The following is a 19,335-nucleotide window of genomic DNA, read 5'->3' as shown; positions in this document are numbered from 1 at the left end:
TTCAGATGTGATGGTCTACAATGTCCCCATGCGGACACTTGCCACAACTACATTCATTATATTTCCATTACAATGTCAGCAAGAACCTTGGGTTCATATGTTCCTTTTGAACATGCAGCCAAGCTGCACCGTATCTCAAGGAAGAGTCAGCACACCTGTATATGGTATCATTCTGATGTTTTAAATATACATTTTATACCTCAGTGTATTTTATAATAACATAATAACTGAACTTGTTTTGGAAATTGGGTCACACATGGAATGTTAATCTGTTGTTGTTGTTGTTACAGAAGAAGGTCCTGAGAATATTCAAATAAAAGAAAAAAACAGTTTAGTAAGCACACAAACAAAATCTACTTTCCAAACTAGTGACACAAGCAAACACTGACAGCAACTTTAAAATTAGGAAAGGAAAAAATATCAAAGTAATGGCAAAAACTTGATCTTCAGCCGCCTGCTGATAAATGATGAAAGTGTTATATACTATAAAATAATTATTGCCAAGGGTATGGATCCGTATTTCAACATAAATTCTATGAGGTAGGGTTGCAATTACCGTATTATTGCGCAGACATTTTTTTTTAAATCAATTAGCACATTTATAATTTGGCCAGTTTAGAAACAACACACGACCGGATACGTACTTTCAGGACCATGGCTAGCAACCTACACATTAAAAACGAAATATGAAACAAGAAATGCGACTACTTTAAGTAAAACTGTAACAATTTCCACCCCGTTCTTGACAGGGTGTTATTATAATAACATGTATATGTAGGCTACGTAATGCTGTCATGCTCTTACCTTGTCTTTATTAGGTAAAGTCTGAGTGCGGGTAAACGTGTCTCCTCCGTTTATACTGATCAGCTCCGCATCTACAGGCGGAAACGGTGCGGGGAAAACAACTACGTCACTCTTCATTTGTGTCGGAGCTGAAACACACGTCATACTGCTGAGTAGCTTTAGAGTAAGACCAGCTCCCGTCAGGGTGGGTGGTGATCATCGGGGCGCTGTACCTGCTGAAACTGCCGTCTGTCCTGTGGCATTTCACAGCTATTAAACTGATGAGGCTCAGCAGAAAGATCACTGACACCGACACAATGGCGATCAGCAGATACAGGTTCAAATCAGAGAAGCTCTCCTCCTTTATGGGCACATGTCTGAACTGAGTCTGGATGTCAGCTGTGCTTTCAACCACCACCACATCAATAGACACAGTAGCTGACAGGGAGGGCTCTCCGTTATCAGAAACCAGCACCACCAAGGGGTGAGTTTTCAGGTCATTGTCACTCATTCTCCTCTTAGTCCTGATCTCCCCGGTGCTGGTTCCGATCCGGAAGAGGTTGTTTCCTTTGGGCTCAGACAGGTGATAAGAAAGCAGCGCGTTGTATCCAGAGTCTGCGTCTACAGCCCTGATCTTTGCCACAAAGTATCCCGCTTCAGCAGAATAGGGGATGCTCTCACTGTTAACGGAGCCGTGCTCAGAATAGGGCGCGAGGATCGCGGGACTGTTGTCATTCTCATCCAGGATACAAACGTTCACAGTCACGTTGCTGCTGAGCGGAGGAACACCAGAGTCTGTGGCCTGAACTTTAAACTGAAACGTTTTTTAACTCCTCGTAGTTAAAAGACTGCAGGCTGACTATATCTCCAGTCTCTGAGTTAATGTTAATCATTGTCGAGAGAGGCAGCGAGTTACTGTCAGTTTGTAAAAATGAATAGCTCACCTGACCATTTTGATCGTTGTCTGCATCAATTGCTGAAACTGTTTTTATAACTGCTCCCACTGGACTGTTTTCTTTCACATAGACATTAATTATATTTTCAGTGAATAGAGGTTTGTTGTCATTTACATCTGAGACGTGTACAGTAATAACGCTCGTGCTGGAAAGAGGGGGGCTGCCCTCATCAGTAGCAGTGATGCTGATATTATATTGAGATGCGCTCTCTCTGTCAAGAGGACCGTCCACCACCAGCGAGTAGGAATTCTTATAATTTGATTCTAATTTAAAAGGTACATTATTGGAAATCTTACAGTTCACCATCCCATTTTTCCCTCCGTCTTTATCAAATACTGAAACAAGTGCAATGGCGGTGCCAAAGGACGCGTCTTCTTTCACAGTGTTTAACAGTGATGTAACTGAAATTTCAGGTGCATTATCATTGACGTCTAAAATTTCAATCAATAACTTTGCATGTGAGGTGAGAGGAGAAGAACCTCCATCGCTGGCTTGTACTCGAATCTCAAAAGCATTATTTTCTTCAAAATCGATGTTCATTTTATTTGTTACTGTCCCTGTTTTTTCATCTATAGCAAACAGATCCGTTTGTTTCGCTCTGCCTACTTTACTGAAGGAGTAAAACACCTGTCCATTTTTTCCTTCATCTAAATCAGTAGCATTTAGCGTTATTATCGAAGTTCCAAGTTTAGCGTTTTCATACACACTGGCTTTATACAGAGTTTGACTGAATACAGGAGCGTTATCATTACTGTCCAAGACATTGATTGTAATTACCATAGTGCCAGATTTAGCAGGATTTCCTCCATCAATGGCGATCAGTGTGAGTCTGATCACAGACTGTTTCTCTCTGTCTAAAACTTTTTGAAGCAGCAATTCTGGAGATACACTCTCTCCTTTATGTGTAGCTAAAGTGAAGTGTTCATTTTGGCTGAGTTTGTAGGTATTTACAGTATTTTTACCGACGTCTGCATCGTCAGCAGGATGCAGAGGGAATTTCGCCCCCGCTGCTGTATTCTCACTAATGTCGATTACCTGTGATGTGCTGAGAAATGATGGGGAATTATCATTTACATCTAATATTACAATTTCAATACGGTACAGTTTCAATGGATTATTAATAACTGCTTCTACACTCAGTGAACATTTGGGCTCGTCGCCGCAGAGTTGCTCTCGATCTATTCTCTCATTGACATACAGGACACCAGTCTTTAGATTTACCTCGAAATATTTTGTCTTTGATCCAGCAACGATCTGAAACATGCGGGACTCCAAATCCTGGACATTGAGGTTCAGATCTTTAGCGATATTTCCGACAACAGTCCCCAGATTTACTTCCTCTGAGACGGAGAAAGAGAGCTGCCCAGACACCGCTTCCCAGTAACAATCCAGCAGCACGACCAAGAGATAAATCCACACAGAGCTCCTTTTGCTCGGTGAATGCATAATTCTACACATCGAGAAGGAGCATGTAGGCAAATCTTGACAACACGTTACAACAACCACGCGATCAAGATCAAGAAAGAAACATTCCAAACAAATCTTTCGGCATTTTCAAGACCGAACAAGACAACCGTCCTCCTTCGTCCGACCTTTTTTTGTAACAAAGCCTACATAGGCTATACATCATCCGATGAATCTAGGAGGAGCCCTAAACCACCAAATAGATCTTCCAAATGTGATGGTCTACAGTGTCCCCGTGTGGTAATATGTCATAACTACATGGTACATTAAACTTAATAACATTAGAAAGTACTAAATATGATAAATGATCCTTAAACATGAAACAGCTGAAATAATGCCGAGGTAAAATATCAAAACAAGCACGTTGAGTTAACCTATTAATAAAATTAACATTATTTGACTGAAGTGTAGGCTACTGCAGCAGTGGTGACTGAGTGATTTGTTTTGGTAAAAACAGAAAAAAATTTTAACTTAAGAGCAAATTGACTGCAAAGGTCAAATCAAAGTGTTTACTTGAAGATATATTATAAACAATGTAAACATGTTGCTCACCTGTTGTTGCGAAGTATATGTGTAAATTTATTTTGGCCTACTTCAACAGTGTTTGTGTTGCATCAAGTTCTGGAACTTGCAAGCGACTTTTAAAAATTTGGGTTCAGTGCGGCAGAGAGCGACCCACAATACGAATGTGGCTCAGCAGCCAAATATGATTGGAATTTAAAAAAAACTAACTAGAAACATCAACAAATGAACAGCAAGCTAAAATCAACAATATAGACATACAAACACAATAACCAGCATTCCTTCTACCTGATTAGAATTCCCTGTCAGTTAAAAGGAGAGTTCGCAAATACCATGACGGTTTCTTTTTGTTAAATTACGAAGCCTAAGTAAACGTGCACAATGTCCTAACTGAATGAAGAATGCATGAGAACCTTACTGTCTCTATTGTCATTACTGTGGCCATTGTTCTGGCACACATTTCAAAACACATTTTCGAATAGGCCTATAATGTGGAAAGTTACCACGACGTAATTTTATTACATTTATAAGAAAAAAAAAAGAATTCATGGTCGCAGCCGGAGCCTCCGAGAGTAAAATAACCTCGCACATACATTTAAAAAAAAATGTTTTTTCAAAGTTTTCTTACCTTGTCTTTGTTAGGTAAAGTCTGAGTTCTGGTAAAGTGTCTCCTCCGTTTATACTGATCAGCTCCGCATCTACAGGCGGAAACGGTGCGGGGAAAACCACTACGTCACTCTTCAGTGTGTCGGAGCTGAAACACACGTCATACTGCTGAGTAGCTTTAGAGTAAGACCAGCTCCCGTCAGGGTGGGTGGTGATCATTGGGGCGCTGTACCTGCTGAAACTGCCGTCTGTCCTGTGGCATTTCACAGCTATTAAACTGATGAGGCTCAGCAGAAAGATCACTGACACCGACACAATGGCGATCAGCAGATACAGGTTCAAATCAGAGAAGCTCTCCTCCTTTATGGGCACATGTCTGAACTGAGTCTGGATGTCAGCTGTGCTTTCAACCACCACCACATCAATAGACACAGTAGCTGACAGGGAGGGCTCTCCGTTATCAGAAACCAACACCACCAAGGGGTGAGTTTTCAGGTCATTGTCACTCATTCTCCTCTTAGTCCTGATCTCCCCGGTGCTGGTTCCGATCCGGAAGAGGTTGTTTCCTTTGGGCTCAGACAGGTGATAAGAAAGCAGCGCGTTGTATCCAGAGTCTGCGTCTACAGCCCTGATCTTTGCCACAAAGTATCCCGCTTCAGCAGAATAGGGGATGCTCTCACTGTTAACGGAGCCGTGCTCAGAATAGGGCGCGAGGATCGCGGGACTGTTGTCATTCTCATCCAGGATACAAACGTTCACAGTCACGTTGCTGCTGAGCGGAGGAACACCAGAGTCTGTGGCCTGAACTTTAAACTGGAACGTTTTTAACTCCTCGTAGTTAAAAGACTGCAGGCTGACTATATCTCCAGTCTCTGAGTTGATGTTAATCATTGTAGATAAGGGCAACGAGTCACTTTTAGTTTTTAAAAATGAGTAGCTCACCTGACCATTTTGATCAATATCGGCATCAGCTGCAGACACTGTTTTAATAACTGCTCCAACTGGACTGTTCTCTTTTACATAAACATTAACTAGCGGCTCGGAGAAGCGAGGCGGATTGTCATTTACATCAGAAACATGAACAGTCAGTATGTTGGTGCTGGAGAGAGGTGGAGTCCCTTCATCTGTTGCTACGATGGTGACATTGTACTGAGACTGAATCTCTCTATCAAGCGGACCATTAACGGCTAACGAATAATAATTTTTGTAATTAGTTTCCAATTTAAAGTGGTTCTCATTTTCAATGAAAGCTTTAACTACACCGTTTTTCCCGCCGTCTTTGTCCATTACAGAGACGAGAGCAATAGCAGTACCTACTTTAGCATCCTCCTTCACTGTGTTTAGTAGTGATGTCACAGTGATCTCAGGAGCGTTGTCATTTAGGTCAACCACTTCTACCAGCACCTTACAATGAGCAGACATCGGAGGCTGGCCTTTATCACTGGCCTGTGCATGAATCTCAAACGCAGGATTTTCTTCATAGTCGATCTTACCTTTTACTGAAATTAAGCCGGTGTTGCTATCAATTTGAAATACATCTAGAATTTGATCCTGGCCTTTTCTTCTCAACGAGAATTCAATTTCACTGTTTACACCCTCATCTGCGTCTGTTGCATTTAGATTGATCACAGTAGATCCTTTTGGCAAGTTTTCAGAAATCTGAATTTTGTATAGAGATCTACTGAATACAGGATGGTTGTCATTATTATCCAAAACGTTGATAATAATTTGTGAGGTGCCCGATCTGGATGGATGTCCTCCGTCTACTGCAGTCAGTGTGAGTTTTATAACAGAGTGAACCTCGCGGTCTAAAGATTTTTTTAATACTAACTCGGCAGACACGCTGTCTCCTCCTTTATGGATTTCTAAAGCAAAGTAATCATTATTACTAAGCGTGTATGTGTTAACACCGTTCTTACCAACATCCAAATCCGAGGCCTCTATCAGTCCAAATTTTACTCCTGGTAAAGTATTTTCTGCAATGTCAAGTGACTGCAATTGCTCAGAGAAAACCGGGGAATTGTCATTTATATCTGTTATAGTTATATCTAAACGGTAAAGCTTCAGCGGGTCATTGATCACGGCCTCAACATTGACAATACATTTTGTAGCCTTCGCACAAAGCTCCTCCCGGTCTATTCTTTCATTTACATAAAGAACACCCGTTTTCAGATTTACCTCGAAATATTTCCTCTTTGATCCACTAACAATCTGAAACACTCGGGACTCCAAATCCTGGACACTGAGATTTAAATCCTTTGCTATATTTCCAACAGAAGTTCCTGGGTTTACCTCCTCTGCTACGGAATAGGAGAGCTGACCAGACACCGCTTCCCAGCAATAATTCAGCAGCACGGCCACAAGATATAATCGAAACGGGCTTGTTCTCCTTGGGAAATACATGATAATATCCAACCCGAAAAAGGCATAAATCCAATTCCAACCAACTCCGGAAAACACTCTAAAAAATGAAACTAAAAATGCCCAGTTTCCCCCATTTTTAGCGGCAAGGTGGAAAATGTTTTTCACCCTTTTCTCTCTCGCCCTGCGTTCTTTGTAACAAAGCCCAGAGAAACATCATCATCTCCTGTTTCTGGGAGGAGTCTGGTGCCTCCTGAAATAACGTTCAGATGTCATGGTCTACAGTCCCCCCGTGTGGTGATGTAAAATAACTGCATTCAACCTCTGACAATCACAATGGAATCACTAACCAACTGTGCAAACAGAGCAATGTCTTAATATCAAATAAATTTTTTTCAACCATGTCAAAAGAAAATAATTTCTGCAATACGACATAATACTCCCTCTCTCTCTAACTTTTTTCACTTTTTTATGCACAACGATAGAACTTCATCTGGTACCGATATGCCGTCTAGAAAGCTACAGTAAAAACACGAAGTACATTATGAGTGAAACATTAAATCAAACTAAAGATGCAGATGCGACTGAAAGTGCTGATTGCGAATAAAATGTGTTATATTTCTCCGATTGCCAAAAGGTAAAAAAGCAAAGGAAATTAAGGTAATGAAATAAGCCATTGAAATATATTACCTAAACGTGATGAAACGGGATCTACACCTTCTATGAGTGGATACAAATATTATCATAAAGTATATGTGTCAGGAAATTAAATTAAATTCCATTAGACACATTTGCCGCGTTGCACTCTCCGTATTCTAGATAACAAACGCACTATGGTGCTCATTTCAGCACCAACGACATATGCTTGAGAGTTTTATGAACGTCAAATACATTACATTACATTAACTCATTTAGCTGACGCTTTTATCCAAGCGTCAGCTAAATGAGTATCCAAAGCGACTTACAATTGCTATGTATGTCAGAGGTCGCACGCCTCTGGAACAACAACGGGTTAAGTGTCTTATCAGGGACACACTGGTGGAGGTCTCATAATGGTGGAATGAACCCTGGTCTCTCCCACCAATGGTCTTATCCACTGCACCACCATCCCTAATGCTCTCATTATTCTGCCTTATGTACCACTGTACATTTCAACACAAATCAAAAGCCAAAAATAACCAACGAAACATGTATAAATACAAATATTTCACTTCATTTATACAAGGGAACAAAAACAATGTAGAGAGACATGTTTTCAGCCTCAGATCTTCAGAGAACAGTGTGAACTAAGGCATGTTGCTTTTCATACTTTTCTTACCTTGTCTTTATTAGGTAAAGTCTGAGTTCCGGTGAAAGTGTCCCCTCCGTTTATACTGATCAGCTCCGCATCTACAGGCGGAAACGGTGCGGGGAAAACCACTACGTCACTCTTCAGTGTGTCGGAGCTGAAACACACGTCATACTGCTGAGTAGCTTTAGAGTAAGACCAGCTCCCGTCAGGGTGGGTGGTGATCATCGGGGCGCTGTACCTGCTGAAACTGCCGTCTGTCCTGTGGCATTTCACAGCTATTAAACTGATGAGGCTCAGCAGAAAGATCACTGACACCGACACAATGGCGATCAGCAGATACAGGTTCAAATCAGAGAAGCTCTCCTCCTTTATGGGCACATGTCTGAACTGAGTCTGGATGTCAGCTGTGCTTTCAACCACCACCACATCAATAGACACAGTAGCTGACAGGGAGGGCTCTCCGTTATCAGAAACCAACACCACCAAGGGGTGAGTTTTCAGGTCATTGTCACTCATTCTCCTCTTAGTCCTGATCTCCCCGGTGCTGGTTCCGATCCGGAAGAGGTTGTTTCCTTTGGGCTCAGACAGGTGATAAGAAAGCAGCGCGTTGTATCCAGAGTCTGCGTCTACAGCCCTGATCTTTGCCACAAAGTATCCCGCTTCAGCAGAATAGGGGATGCTCTCACTGTTAACGGAGCCGTGCTCAGAATAGGGCGCGAGGATCGCGGGACTGTTGTCATTCTCATCCAGGATACAAACGTTCACAGTCACGTTGCTGCTGAGCGGAGGAACACCAGAGTCTGTGGCCTGAACTTTAAACTGGAACGTTTTTAACTCCTCGTAGTTAAAAGACTGCAGGCTGACTATATCTCCAGTCTCTGAGTTGATGTTAATCATTGTAGATAAGGGCAACGAGTCACTTTTAGTTTTTAAAAATGAGTAGCTCACCTGACCATTTTGATCAATATCGGCATCAGCTGCAGACACTGTTTTAATAACTGCTCCAACTGGACTGTTCTCTTTTACATAAACATTAACTAGCGGCTCGGAGAAGCGAGGCGGATTGTCATTTACATCAGAAACATGAACAGTCAGTATGTTGGTGCTGGAGAGAGGTGGAGTCCCTTCATCAGTTGCTACGATGGTGACATTGTACTGAGACTGAATCTCTCTATCAAGCGGACCGTAAACTACTAACGAATAATAGTTTTTGTAATTTGTGTCCAATTTAAAGTGGTTCTCATTTTCAATGAAAGCTTTAACTACACCGTTTTTCCCACCATCCTTATCCATTACAGAGACGAGAGCAATAGCAGTACCTACTTCTGCGTCCTCCCTCACTGTGTTTAGTAGTGATGTCACGGTGATCTCAGGAGCGTTGTCATTTAGGTCAACCACTTCTACCAGCACCTTACAGTGAGCAGACATCGGAGGCTGGCCTTTATCACTGGCCTGAGCATGAATCTCAAAGGCAGGATTTTCTTCATAGTCGATGTCACCTTTTATAATAAGTACACCTGTTTTAGAATCAATGTCAAATACCTCCAAGACGTGATCCTGACCTTTACTTCTCAATGAATATTCTATTTGAGCATTTAAACCCTCATCTGCGTCTGTTGCCTTCAAAGCTACAACAGTTGTGCCTACTGGTAAGTTCTCAGAAATCCGTGCCTTGTATAAAGCACTGCTGAAAACCGGAGCGTTGTCGTTAATGTCTAAAACATTTATAATGATCTGAGACGCCCCTGACTTGGGTGGATTTCCGCCGTCGACTGCGGTCACTGTAAGTTTTATAGTACGTTGTTTTTCTCTGTCTAAAGCTTTCTGTAGCACAAGCTCGGCAGACACACTCTCTCTCCCTTTGTGAACCTCTAAAGAAAAATAATCATTTTGACTTAGCTTGTATGTACTAACACTATTCTTACCAACATCGCGATCTGAAGCCCCGACAAATCCAAATTTCCCACCTGGTACAGTACTTTCAGCAATGTTAAGAGACTGCATATTCTCAGGGAAATATGGTGCATTATCATTTATATCCACTATATTAATATCCAAACGATACAGCTTCAGTGGATTGTTGATCACGGCCTCTACATTGACAGTACATGTTTCAGCCTTAGCACAGAGCTCCTCGCGGTCTATTCTTTCATTGACGAAAAGAAATCCTGATTTCAGATTTACATCAAAATATTTTCTTTTTGACCCGTTAACAATCTGAAACATACGAGCCTCCAAGTCGTTAACATTGAGACTTAGCTCTTTAGCGAGATTTCCCACAGAAGTCCCCGTGTTTACCTCCTCCCATACAGAGTAAGAGAGCTGCCCAGATACCGCTTCCCAGCAACAATCCAACAGAACAACGACTATATAAATCCCAAAAGGACTCCATATCTTGCACGTCGACATGTTTATATCCACCGTGAACTGAGCATATGGATACTAGTCTCCAAAGTCAAGTCTAATACTTTAGGAGGAAGACTAAGTGCCAGAATCCAAATTCCTTTCGTTTTTAGAGGTTGCAGACAAACTGATCGGTACACAATCCTTTCTTACACTGCGTCTCTTTGTAACAAAGCCCTGGGAAACATCATCATCCTCTGAATCTGGGAGGAGCCTGAAGCAACCGTGGAGGACATCAAAATGTGATGGTCTACAATGTCCCCGCGTGGTCATTTGATATAACTACATTCATCACTAAAACTGTTAAATCAACATACAGCTAACAAGAAGTCACAAATCACAGGACACTAAAAACTGTCCAATTTACTTATTTACTTATTAACAGACATGCCATAGTACAAAAGCAGGATACATATATTTTAAAAAAATGCATGTAAACAATACTGCATTTCTCTACTTCTCTTTAAGTCTATGAATTCAGGCAATGAAATTATGTACAGAGACAACTTCTTTAAAAGTTGTGAATTCTGGTATAAATCACGTCATTAAATGTAAAAATTGTCCACTCCAGTGAATATCCCGGCTAAAACCAGGACTGTTTGCACTATTTAGGGTAATATGAAATTTCAGTTTTACACCCTCCGCACACAGGCCCTGTAGGTGTTTATTTCAGCACCATGGACAACGACATACACAAAGGCCTACTGCAGCGCTGTCTGAAGAATGAATGAGAAGCTTACTGTCTCTATTGTCATTACTGCGGGCAATGTACTGGTACACATTTCAAAACATATTTTCAAATACAATGTGGAAAGTTATCATGAAATAATTTTATTACATTTATAAGAAGAAAATGAACTCATGGTCGCAGCCGGAGCCTCCGAGAGTAAAATAGCCTCGCACATACATTAAAATAAGTTGTTTTTTCAAAGTATTCTTACCTTGTCTTTATTAGGTAAAGTCTGAGTTCTGGTAAACGTGTCTCCTCCGTTTATACTGATCAGCTCCGCATCTACAGGCGGAAACGGTGCGGGGAAAACCACTACGTCACTCTTCAGTGTGTCGGAGCTGAAACACACGTCATACTGCTGAGTAGCTTTAGAGTAAGACCAGCTCCCGTCAGGGTGGGTGGTGATCATTGGGGCGCTGTACCTGCTGAAACTGCCGTCTGTCCTGTGGCATTTCACAACTATTAAACTGATGAGGCTCAGCAGAAAGATCACTGACACCGACACAATGGCGGTCAGCAGATACAGGTTCAAATCAGAGAAGCTCTCCTCCTTTATGGGCACATGTCTGAACTGAGTCTGGATGTCAGCTGTGCTTTCAACCACCACCACATCAACAGACACAGTAGATGACAGGGAGGGCTCTCCGTTATCAGAAACCAACACCACCAAGGGGTGAGTTTTCAGGTCATTGTCACTCATTCTCCTCTTAGTCCTGATCTCACCGGTGCTGGTTCCGATCCGGAAGAGGTTGTTTCCTTTGGGCTCAGACAGGTGATAAGAAAGCAGCGCGTTGTATCCAGAGTCTGCGTCTACAGCCCTGATCTTTGCCACAAAGTATCCCGCTTCAGCAGAATAGGGGATGCTCTCACTGTTAACGGAGCCGTGCTCAGAATAGGGCGCGAGGATCGCGGGACTGTTGTCATTCTCATCCAGGATACAAACGTTCACAGTCACGTTGCTGCTGAGCGGAGGAACACCAGAGTCTGTGGCCTGAACTTTGAACTGGAACGTCTTTAACTCCTCGTAGTTAAAAGACTGCAGGCTGACTATATCTCCAGTCTCTGAGTTGATGTTAATCATTGTAGATAAGGGCAACGAGTTACTGTTAGTTTGTAAGAATGAATAGCTCACCTTGCTGTTCTGGTCAACGTCTGCATCAGTTGCAGTAACTGTTTTAATTATTGCTCCTACTTGACTGTTTTCATTCACATATATATTAATTTGGGGCTCTGGGAAGAGAGGTGCATTATCATTGACATCAGAAACATGGATAGAAATTACACTCTTGCTGGAGAGTGACGGGGTTCCTTTATCGGTGGCGACTATGGTAACGATGTAGATAGAGACACTCTCCCTGTCCAGGGGCCCGTCAACTAACAAGGAGTAATAATTTTTGTAGTTTGTTTCCAGTTTGAGTGGAACCTGATCTTTAATTTGAATTTCTACATCACCGTTTTCCCCACCATCCTTATCAAGGACTGACACTAGAGCAACTACTGTGCCTACATTAGAGTCCTCTTTCACTGTGGTATGTAATGACGTCACGGTGATTTCAGGAGCGTTGTCGTTTACGTCCACCACTTCAACCAGCACCTTACAATGAGCAGACATGGGAGGCTGGCCTTTATCACTGGCTTCTACACGTATCTCAAAAGCCCTTTTTTCTTCAAAGTCTATATTTCCTTTTACCTTAATAACACCCGTTTGACTTTCAATTTGAAAGATATCAAGTATGTGATCTTGATCTTTGCTTCTCAGTGAATACACAATCTCACTGTTCAGGCCCTCGTCTGCATCGGTCGCGTTCACAGTGATTACTAGTGTGCCCACTGGTGTGTTTTCGGCTATTTTTGTCTTATACAGCATTTCGCTGAATATGGGAATGTTATCATTGATGTCTAAAACATTAACAACGAGCTGCGACACGCCTGCTTTCGGAGGACTCCCTCCATCTACAGCGGTGAGTTTCATGGTGATCACAGGCTGCTTCTCCCGGTCTAAAGCTTTCAGCAGTACTAACTCTGCAGACACACTGGCTCCTGCTTTGTGCACTGCCAAAGAAAAGTGTTCATTTTGGGTTAATTTGTAAGTGCTGACTCCGTTTCTCCCCACATCTGCATCGGCTGCTTCAGATAATGCGAATTTCACCCCTGGTAACGTACTCTCTGCGATATACAAAATTTGCAATTTGGTCGTAAACAACGGGGCGTTGTCATTTACATCTAAAATGTCTACGTCAATACGATAAAGCTTCAAAGGGTTGTTTATCACGGCTTCTACACTCACCGAGCATTTAAGTTCCTCTCCGCAAAGCTCCTCTCTGTCTATTCTGTCACTGACATACAGTACACCAGTCTTTAGATTTACCTCGAAGAATTTTCTCTTTGATCCAGAAACAATTTGAAACATACGGGATTCCAAGTCCTGTGAATTAAGGTTCAGGTCCTTAGCAATATTTCCAACAATAGTCCCCGGGTTTACCTCCTCTGAAACGGAATAGGAAAGCTGCCCAGACACCGTTTCCCAGTGCACATCCAGTAGAAAAAGCCCTAGATATATCCCGAAATAGCTCCATCTACAAGGTGAATACATCTTCCTGTTCAATATGAACAAAGCATAAATATGATTTCCAATCAGGGCCTGCCTGGTATGTAAGATATGAGCAGAAGTCAGCTTTGAATACGACTGAAAAATTCCGTGTTTGGTCCAACGTCTTCTCTTTACAACAAAGGCTGAGGAAATGTCCCAGTCGCCTGAAAACGGGAGGGGCTTAGTTATATCAAAGAGCAGCGCTGTCTCTGATGGATCAACAGCGGCGCCACGTGGTAGGCAATATGCATAGAGCAGTGGAAATGTCATGCTGCCTCATCTTAGGCAGCCATTAGCTCACACCTATAAGTATTGATAATTATATGTGATGCTGAAAAGCCTAACTCAGAAAGAGGTGGCAATTACATTTCAGCACCATGGACAGCACACCTTAGTATGTCCTGAATGTAAAGCGTGTTCTGCCCCCCTCCCTCACAACACAAAAATACCCCTCATTTCGTTCAACCTCTGTCCCCTTCTCTACCACACTCCTTTCCAATTTATTTAATTTAGGTAGTGGCAGATAATTGTCTAGAGGATGTCAGTAAAGTTTGTTTTAGTTTTGGTGAAATAACCAGATATTTACATTTACATTTACTCATTTGGCACATGCTTTTATCCAGAGCAACTTACATTAGAGGAACAACATAAAACCATCAATAAAGCAGCAATGAAGTTGGAAATCTACAAATGACAATAGATACTAGTAAAAGCAGCAATAAATACTAGTAAGAGCTATTAGCACATAAGGCATCAATGGGATAAATACCTAGGGAAAGAAATTGCAACATCCAGCTATTCATCAGGATTTTCTTCTCATGAGCCAATTTCTGAATTGTACCATTGTTTTCAATGATAAATTGTCAGCTAATCTTTGCCCAAAAGCTTTCACCTTCCATTTATGTCTTATTTCTATATCAAATTACTACATACTTGTACACATAAAGATTTCAGTTATTACAAACAGTTTATTTGCAATATAAGGCTGAACACTGGCCTAAAATGTAGAAATAAATACAGTTTTTTCCCACTGCTTTTTTCTTTTTTTGTGTCAACCTTGAAGGCAATAAATAAAGTTATTTGGACCCAATTGTTCTACTGCGCACACGAACACAGAAGGGACATCCGTGTGCTGTGATGTATTTTGGTGTATTTTAGCATTTCTCCACATTTCCACAGAGACAGTAGTCAAGAGCTTATGAACATTCCCTCATTTGTAATCCCAGGATTAAGCCCTGGATTCAGAAACTCCTGTCCTATTTCCATTCTGTAGGAAACATGATTTGATTTGAAAATATTAATAACCATCACACACTGAGACGCAGTCATCTGTTAACCCCAAAAATGCAATAATAATAATAGCTCACAAATGATGACCTATGTGCTCAATTTTTCTAATGTATGGCAACAGGAAATAGTATGTCCTGTCTACAAAGGCCCTAATGCACATGTTATTTACATACACATACACTTACACACACACACACACACATACAAACCACCTGGCGCATCAGAGCCAGACTGCTCATGATGAAATTTAATGATTCAACTATCTGTAGTGCACGACCTTACTGGACGTCAGTGTGGATTATCTTTCTAATAAAACAACACGACTCACATGGACCCCTGATCCTACAGTTTACTCAGCACTGTAAAGATAATTTATCTTTTTATAAACACAAATCTTACTATGGTTTCTACATTGTGGCCTGCTGACACAGTGACCTTATTTTATAGGCTAAATGTACCATTTAAATGTGTAACAAACACACATATACTACTACCAGTCCTAGTCTATGAATGAGGCTGTAGTACTGAATCTAACCTGAGAGCAAAGTCAGAGCATGTTACTGAGCATGCCCACTAGGCCATGTGGAGGACACAGTAATTGTGTCATGGAGAAATAAAAGATACTGAACACTCATCACCACCTCTTCCGATGCCAGATACAACTCCTTTGGGAAGTATCCTGCAAAGGGATTGATGTATCCATTAATAGCTCTGCAAGCACTAATGCAGAAACAATAACTAAACATTTTGCAAACACACACACAGACAGGTGCATGCTTCTTTAAATTGATAAAGTTGTTTAAAATCCTCATAAAGACAGGATTTCAGTTATTATTTATGAACTCTGTGTGCATGGATGAAAGTCACATTTCCCGAGGATATGATAATTGAATTTGCTGAATAATTAATAGTGAATAAACAGTGGTTAAGGAAAATACACAGTATTTGCTCCCTGAACACGGGGAGCTATACATAATACATCTAGTGGTTAAATACATATGTGCCTGTTAACCTGCTTCTCTGTCTGTGGTTTACCTATGACGTGATAAAGTTGAAGGAGAAACTGTTTGGAGCTCCAAGAGCATGGGATCAAAGGGGCAGAGGGAGCAGGGAGTGGTAGGTGAGGGGAGGCGGTATGGGCGGAAGCAGTCAGTAGCAGTGTTTTAGGCGTGTTCACTGCATTATTAAAGGGCTACATCCACATTTATAGTCATCAAATTAGGTTCTGTATCTCCGTCTTACTAATGATTTCATGATATAGTCCCTTGCATAGCCACCGGGTTGTGTGCGTGCTTGTTAATAAGAGTGTGTTATAAGGGTGTGTGCTATACTTCTCATCTGTGTGTGAGTAGATGGGGGAAGGGTGCTATCTGAAAGCGCTCCAAGGCGAGTCCCCACCTTCTCCTCTCCTTCTGCACAGCTCTCTTGTCTCTATGGCAACGCCATCTCAGGCACAGACATGATGCATGTGTGGACAAACACACCCCCTCACAAATGGAGAAGCCTGTGGGTTTATTTTTCAAACGGCGTAGGCTAATATAAAAAGTAATACACTGGATGTCCTACACTTCCACATTTTTATCTGCCTCTGTTCATGTTCACATAGCCCTTTCATTTCATATCACTGCGACAGGCGCAAAACACACACACATACACAAAATCAGCCAAGCAAACTCAAAACACACTCCTATGCATACCATACCAAGCTGTTCACAGCTGCAGCTGTGTTGCTCATGCATTGGTAATGTAGCACTGCAGCAGCATATTCACTATGACAGATCCACTTTAGCAGCAGCGCCTGCTTCTCTTTCCACCCCCACAGCCCCACACAGCCTGACCTTTGCATTCAGCCATGCCCAACCCACAGTACCCTCTCTGGGCCAGGGCCCTGGGGAACACCCCCACTCCTGCAATCTGCACACCACATCCTGCTTCATGTGACGAGATACTGACATCACTGTGCTGGTTTTGTGTGGAGTGGAGCTCATTACGGCACAAGGGGGCAACATACTCCTTGTGCATGTATCCTTCTTTCCTCAGTATCTATCTTCTAACACTATATCATGCTTATTGTGCAGATCTATTCAGATTGGCTTTTTCTTTGTGTGCTGAGGTGCCTAGCCTAATTCATAGTTATTCATCCAAAACTGTCTAATAAACAGCTGTGATATGGCTAATACAACACTTCATTTTAGAAATGTGACCACACCCAAATGCAGCAGTACACTAATGACTTAGATTATCTGATTAAACAGAGGGTGGAATGAAGATAAAGAGGTACCAAGACTAGCATAATGTAATAAAAACAGAACATAGGGAAGGGGAATTGCAGAAGAGGAACCCAAATTAAGTAAAAAGTAGGGGGGGGGGGGGGGGGGGGATAGCACTAGCAAGATAAAGAAGTCTAAAAATAGAGGGTGATGTACTTGGGATAATGGCTTCCCATACCTACCATATAACACTGAGATGTTGACAAGACTCACACAACCGGTACACCAATTTATTTTCCATAACATCGTCTATGATTGATAGAGATATAGATAGGAAGAAGTGGGGGGGGGGGGGGGGGTAAATCACTCCCTGAATTTAATCCAACTACCACTTAATCATTTATTTCCAAATCTGCGCTTGCCTCCACTGGTTTCTGGAGTAAGTAGGACAGGGGCGGATCCCGGGAAACATGAGCCAGAACAAGATGAAAACCAGGACACAGCAATATGGAGCATGACCAAACACATGCATGCACATACCCTTGAGATAAAAGGAGAGGCACACCAACACAGCGTTCACTCATTTGGAAAGTAGTGGCACAATGCCCAAAAATCACATAATTAGTTACTCTACTGTAAACCAACAGGCAGGAGAAACAGCGTGCTATTGTTTCCAAAGTGATTGTTCTATTTGATGTTATCAAGAGCTATCTTTGCCTATTTGGGATGATAGGACATAATAATTTACATTTAAACTCTGGACTTGTAGCCCCTCTACATACCCAGTATTGTAAATATATTTACACCCACACTAGCAACAGTTTCCCTTAAGTATAAGGGCATTCATTAATTGTGTCAGTGTATAGATGATTAGTAGTGTAAAGGGCCTTCTGTTTATAAAAGCCAAAATATCCTCATCGCAATGGAGATATGCCAATTTCACAATTTCAGTCATTACACAAAGTCATCAGAGACAAAGTGTGTTATTGAAGGTGTAACAGTGAATATATAGTAAGCATCTTTACAGCATGAATCACAGTGTCTCTCTTTAACTGCATGTGTTTGTTTGTAAGAGAGGTGTAAGAGCAAGAAATAGAAATGAGAGAAGCACACAGAAAGAGAGACCATGTGTGTCTGTGCAGGAATATATAGTTCATTGTAGCTCAGTGAGAATGTGTCTTATTCTCTGATAAGATATTTTGAAAAAATTTAATCCAGCAAACAGGTTGTAAAAGCAGAGACACAGTGATGGATTACTTTTCAACAACAGTCCATTAATCAAAACTGTCAATACACTGGATGAACAATAACAGTTGGTTAACGGCAAAGGTAGCATGGCAATCTGATTGGTTTGCTAGAATCAATGTGACTGTAATGGACATTCTGATTGGCTCAGTATTGTGCCTGGAGACAAAGGCAGTGTCCGATAGATCTCTGCTTTCACAGGGAGCACCCATAATTGATTTGCTGTCTCCCTTCTTGTATCCATGGTAACGCAGATGCAGCTCCTGTCAGTGCCCATCCCTGCACCCCCCTCCTCCTCACCTCTCTTTATGAGCACTCGTCAAGGACAGGGCATTTATATATCCCTAATTACAACCATACAAACCCAGAAATGTGGGTTACATTAGACTAAATCCATATATTTCCGCATTTTCCACATTCACCCATTCAATACAAACATTTTATGCTATTGAGGACACACACTTCCCCTGAACACTCTATATATCTCTTGTTCTTTTTGTCTGACCCCCCCCCCCCCCCCCCCCCAAAAAAAAAACAAAAAAAAAACACCCAGCCTGAACCAAGCAATTTTTGTGGGATTAACAATAAATCTAGTTTTATAGTCAGGCATGGATAACCTAGATTTGTCAATCATGCAGTTCACTCTGGAAGAGGGCATGGGCTGTGTTTTACCCGAACGAATGTAAAATGGGACAGGGTCCGCTATCTACGGCTCACTACTGACACAGAAACTCAATAACAATACCAGTCAATACACTACCACATGCAGAGTGGCAGCATGCTAAATAATTGAATGTATTGACACACAGACACACATAAAGCACAAATAAAGTTCCAATTTTTCCCACAAGGGGGAGCTTTTTCTCCCTTTTCTTTGTTCTCTA

General features: G+C 41.7%; 3 protein-coding genes and 1 pseudogene across 3 annotated transcripts; all 4 read right to left on the bottom strand.

Moving 5' to 3' along the window:
- Positions 1-777: 777 nt before the first annotated feature.
- On the bottom strand, positions 778-3,326 carry LOC119889092 (annotated as a pseudogene).
- A 1,012-nt stretch (positions 3,327-4,338) lies between these two features.
- Positions 4,339-6,881, bottom strand: LOC119889375 (protocadherin alpha-3-like). Its single transcript, XM_038700304.1, is given in 2 exon segments — positions 4,339-4,388; positions 4,391-6,881. Coding segments are annotated over 2 exon segments (2,394 nt in total). The 5' UTR covers positions 6,735-6,881.
- A 1,114-nt stretch (positions 6,882-7,995) lies between these two features.
- On the bottom strand, positions 7,996-10,528 carry LOC119889374 (protocadherin alpha-8-like). The gene has a single exon (XM_038700303.1). It carries the CDS (start codon positions 10,390-10,392, stop codon positions 7,996-7,998), a length of 2,397 nt encoding a protein of 798 aa, XP_038556231.1. The 5' UTR covers positions 10,393-10,528.
- A 784-nt stretch (positions 10,529-11,312) lies between these two features.
- LOC119888982 (protocadherin alpha-3-like) lies at positions 11,313-13,829 on the bottom strand. The gene has a single exon (XM_038699807.1). It carries the CDS (start codon positions 13,707-13,709, stop codon positions 11,313-11,315), a length of 2,397 nt encoding a protein of 798 aa, XP_038555735.1. The 5' UTR covers positions 13,710-13,829.
- Positions 13,830-19,335: the final 5,506 nt, after the last annotated feature.

This window comes from Micropterus salmoides, unplaced genomic scaffold (assembly GCF_014851395.1).
Source record: "Micropterus salmoides isolate LMB-PRFRI ecotype aquatic unplaced genomic scaffold, ASM1485139v1 Ms_hic_scaffold_5, whole genome shotgun sequence".
NCBI lineage: Eukaryota > Metazoa > Chordata > Actinopteri > Centrarchiformes > Centrarchidae > Micropterus > Micropterus salmoides.
The sequence above is the reverse complement of the archived record's forward strand: the minus strand, read 5'-3'. Positions and strand labels throughout refer to the sequence as shown.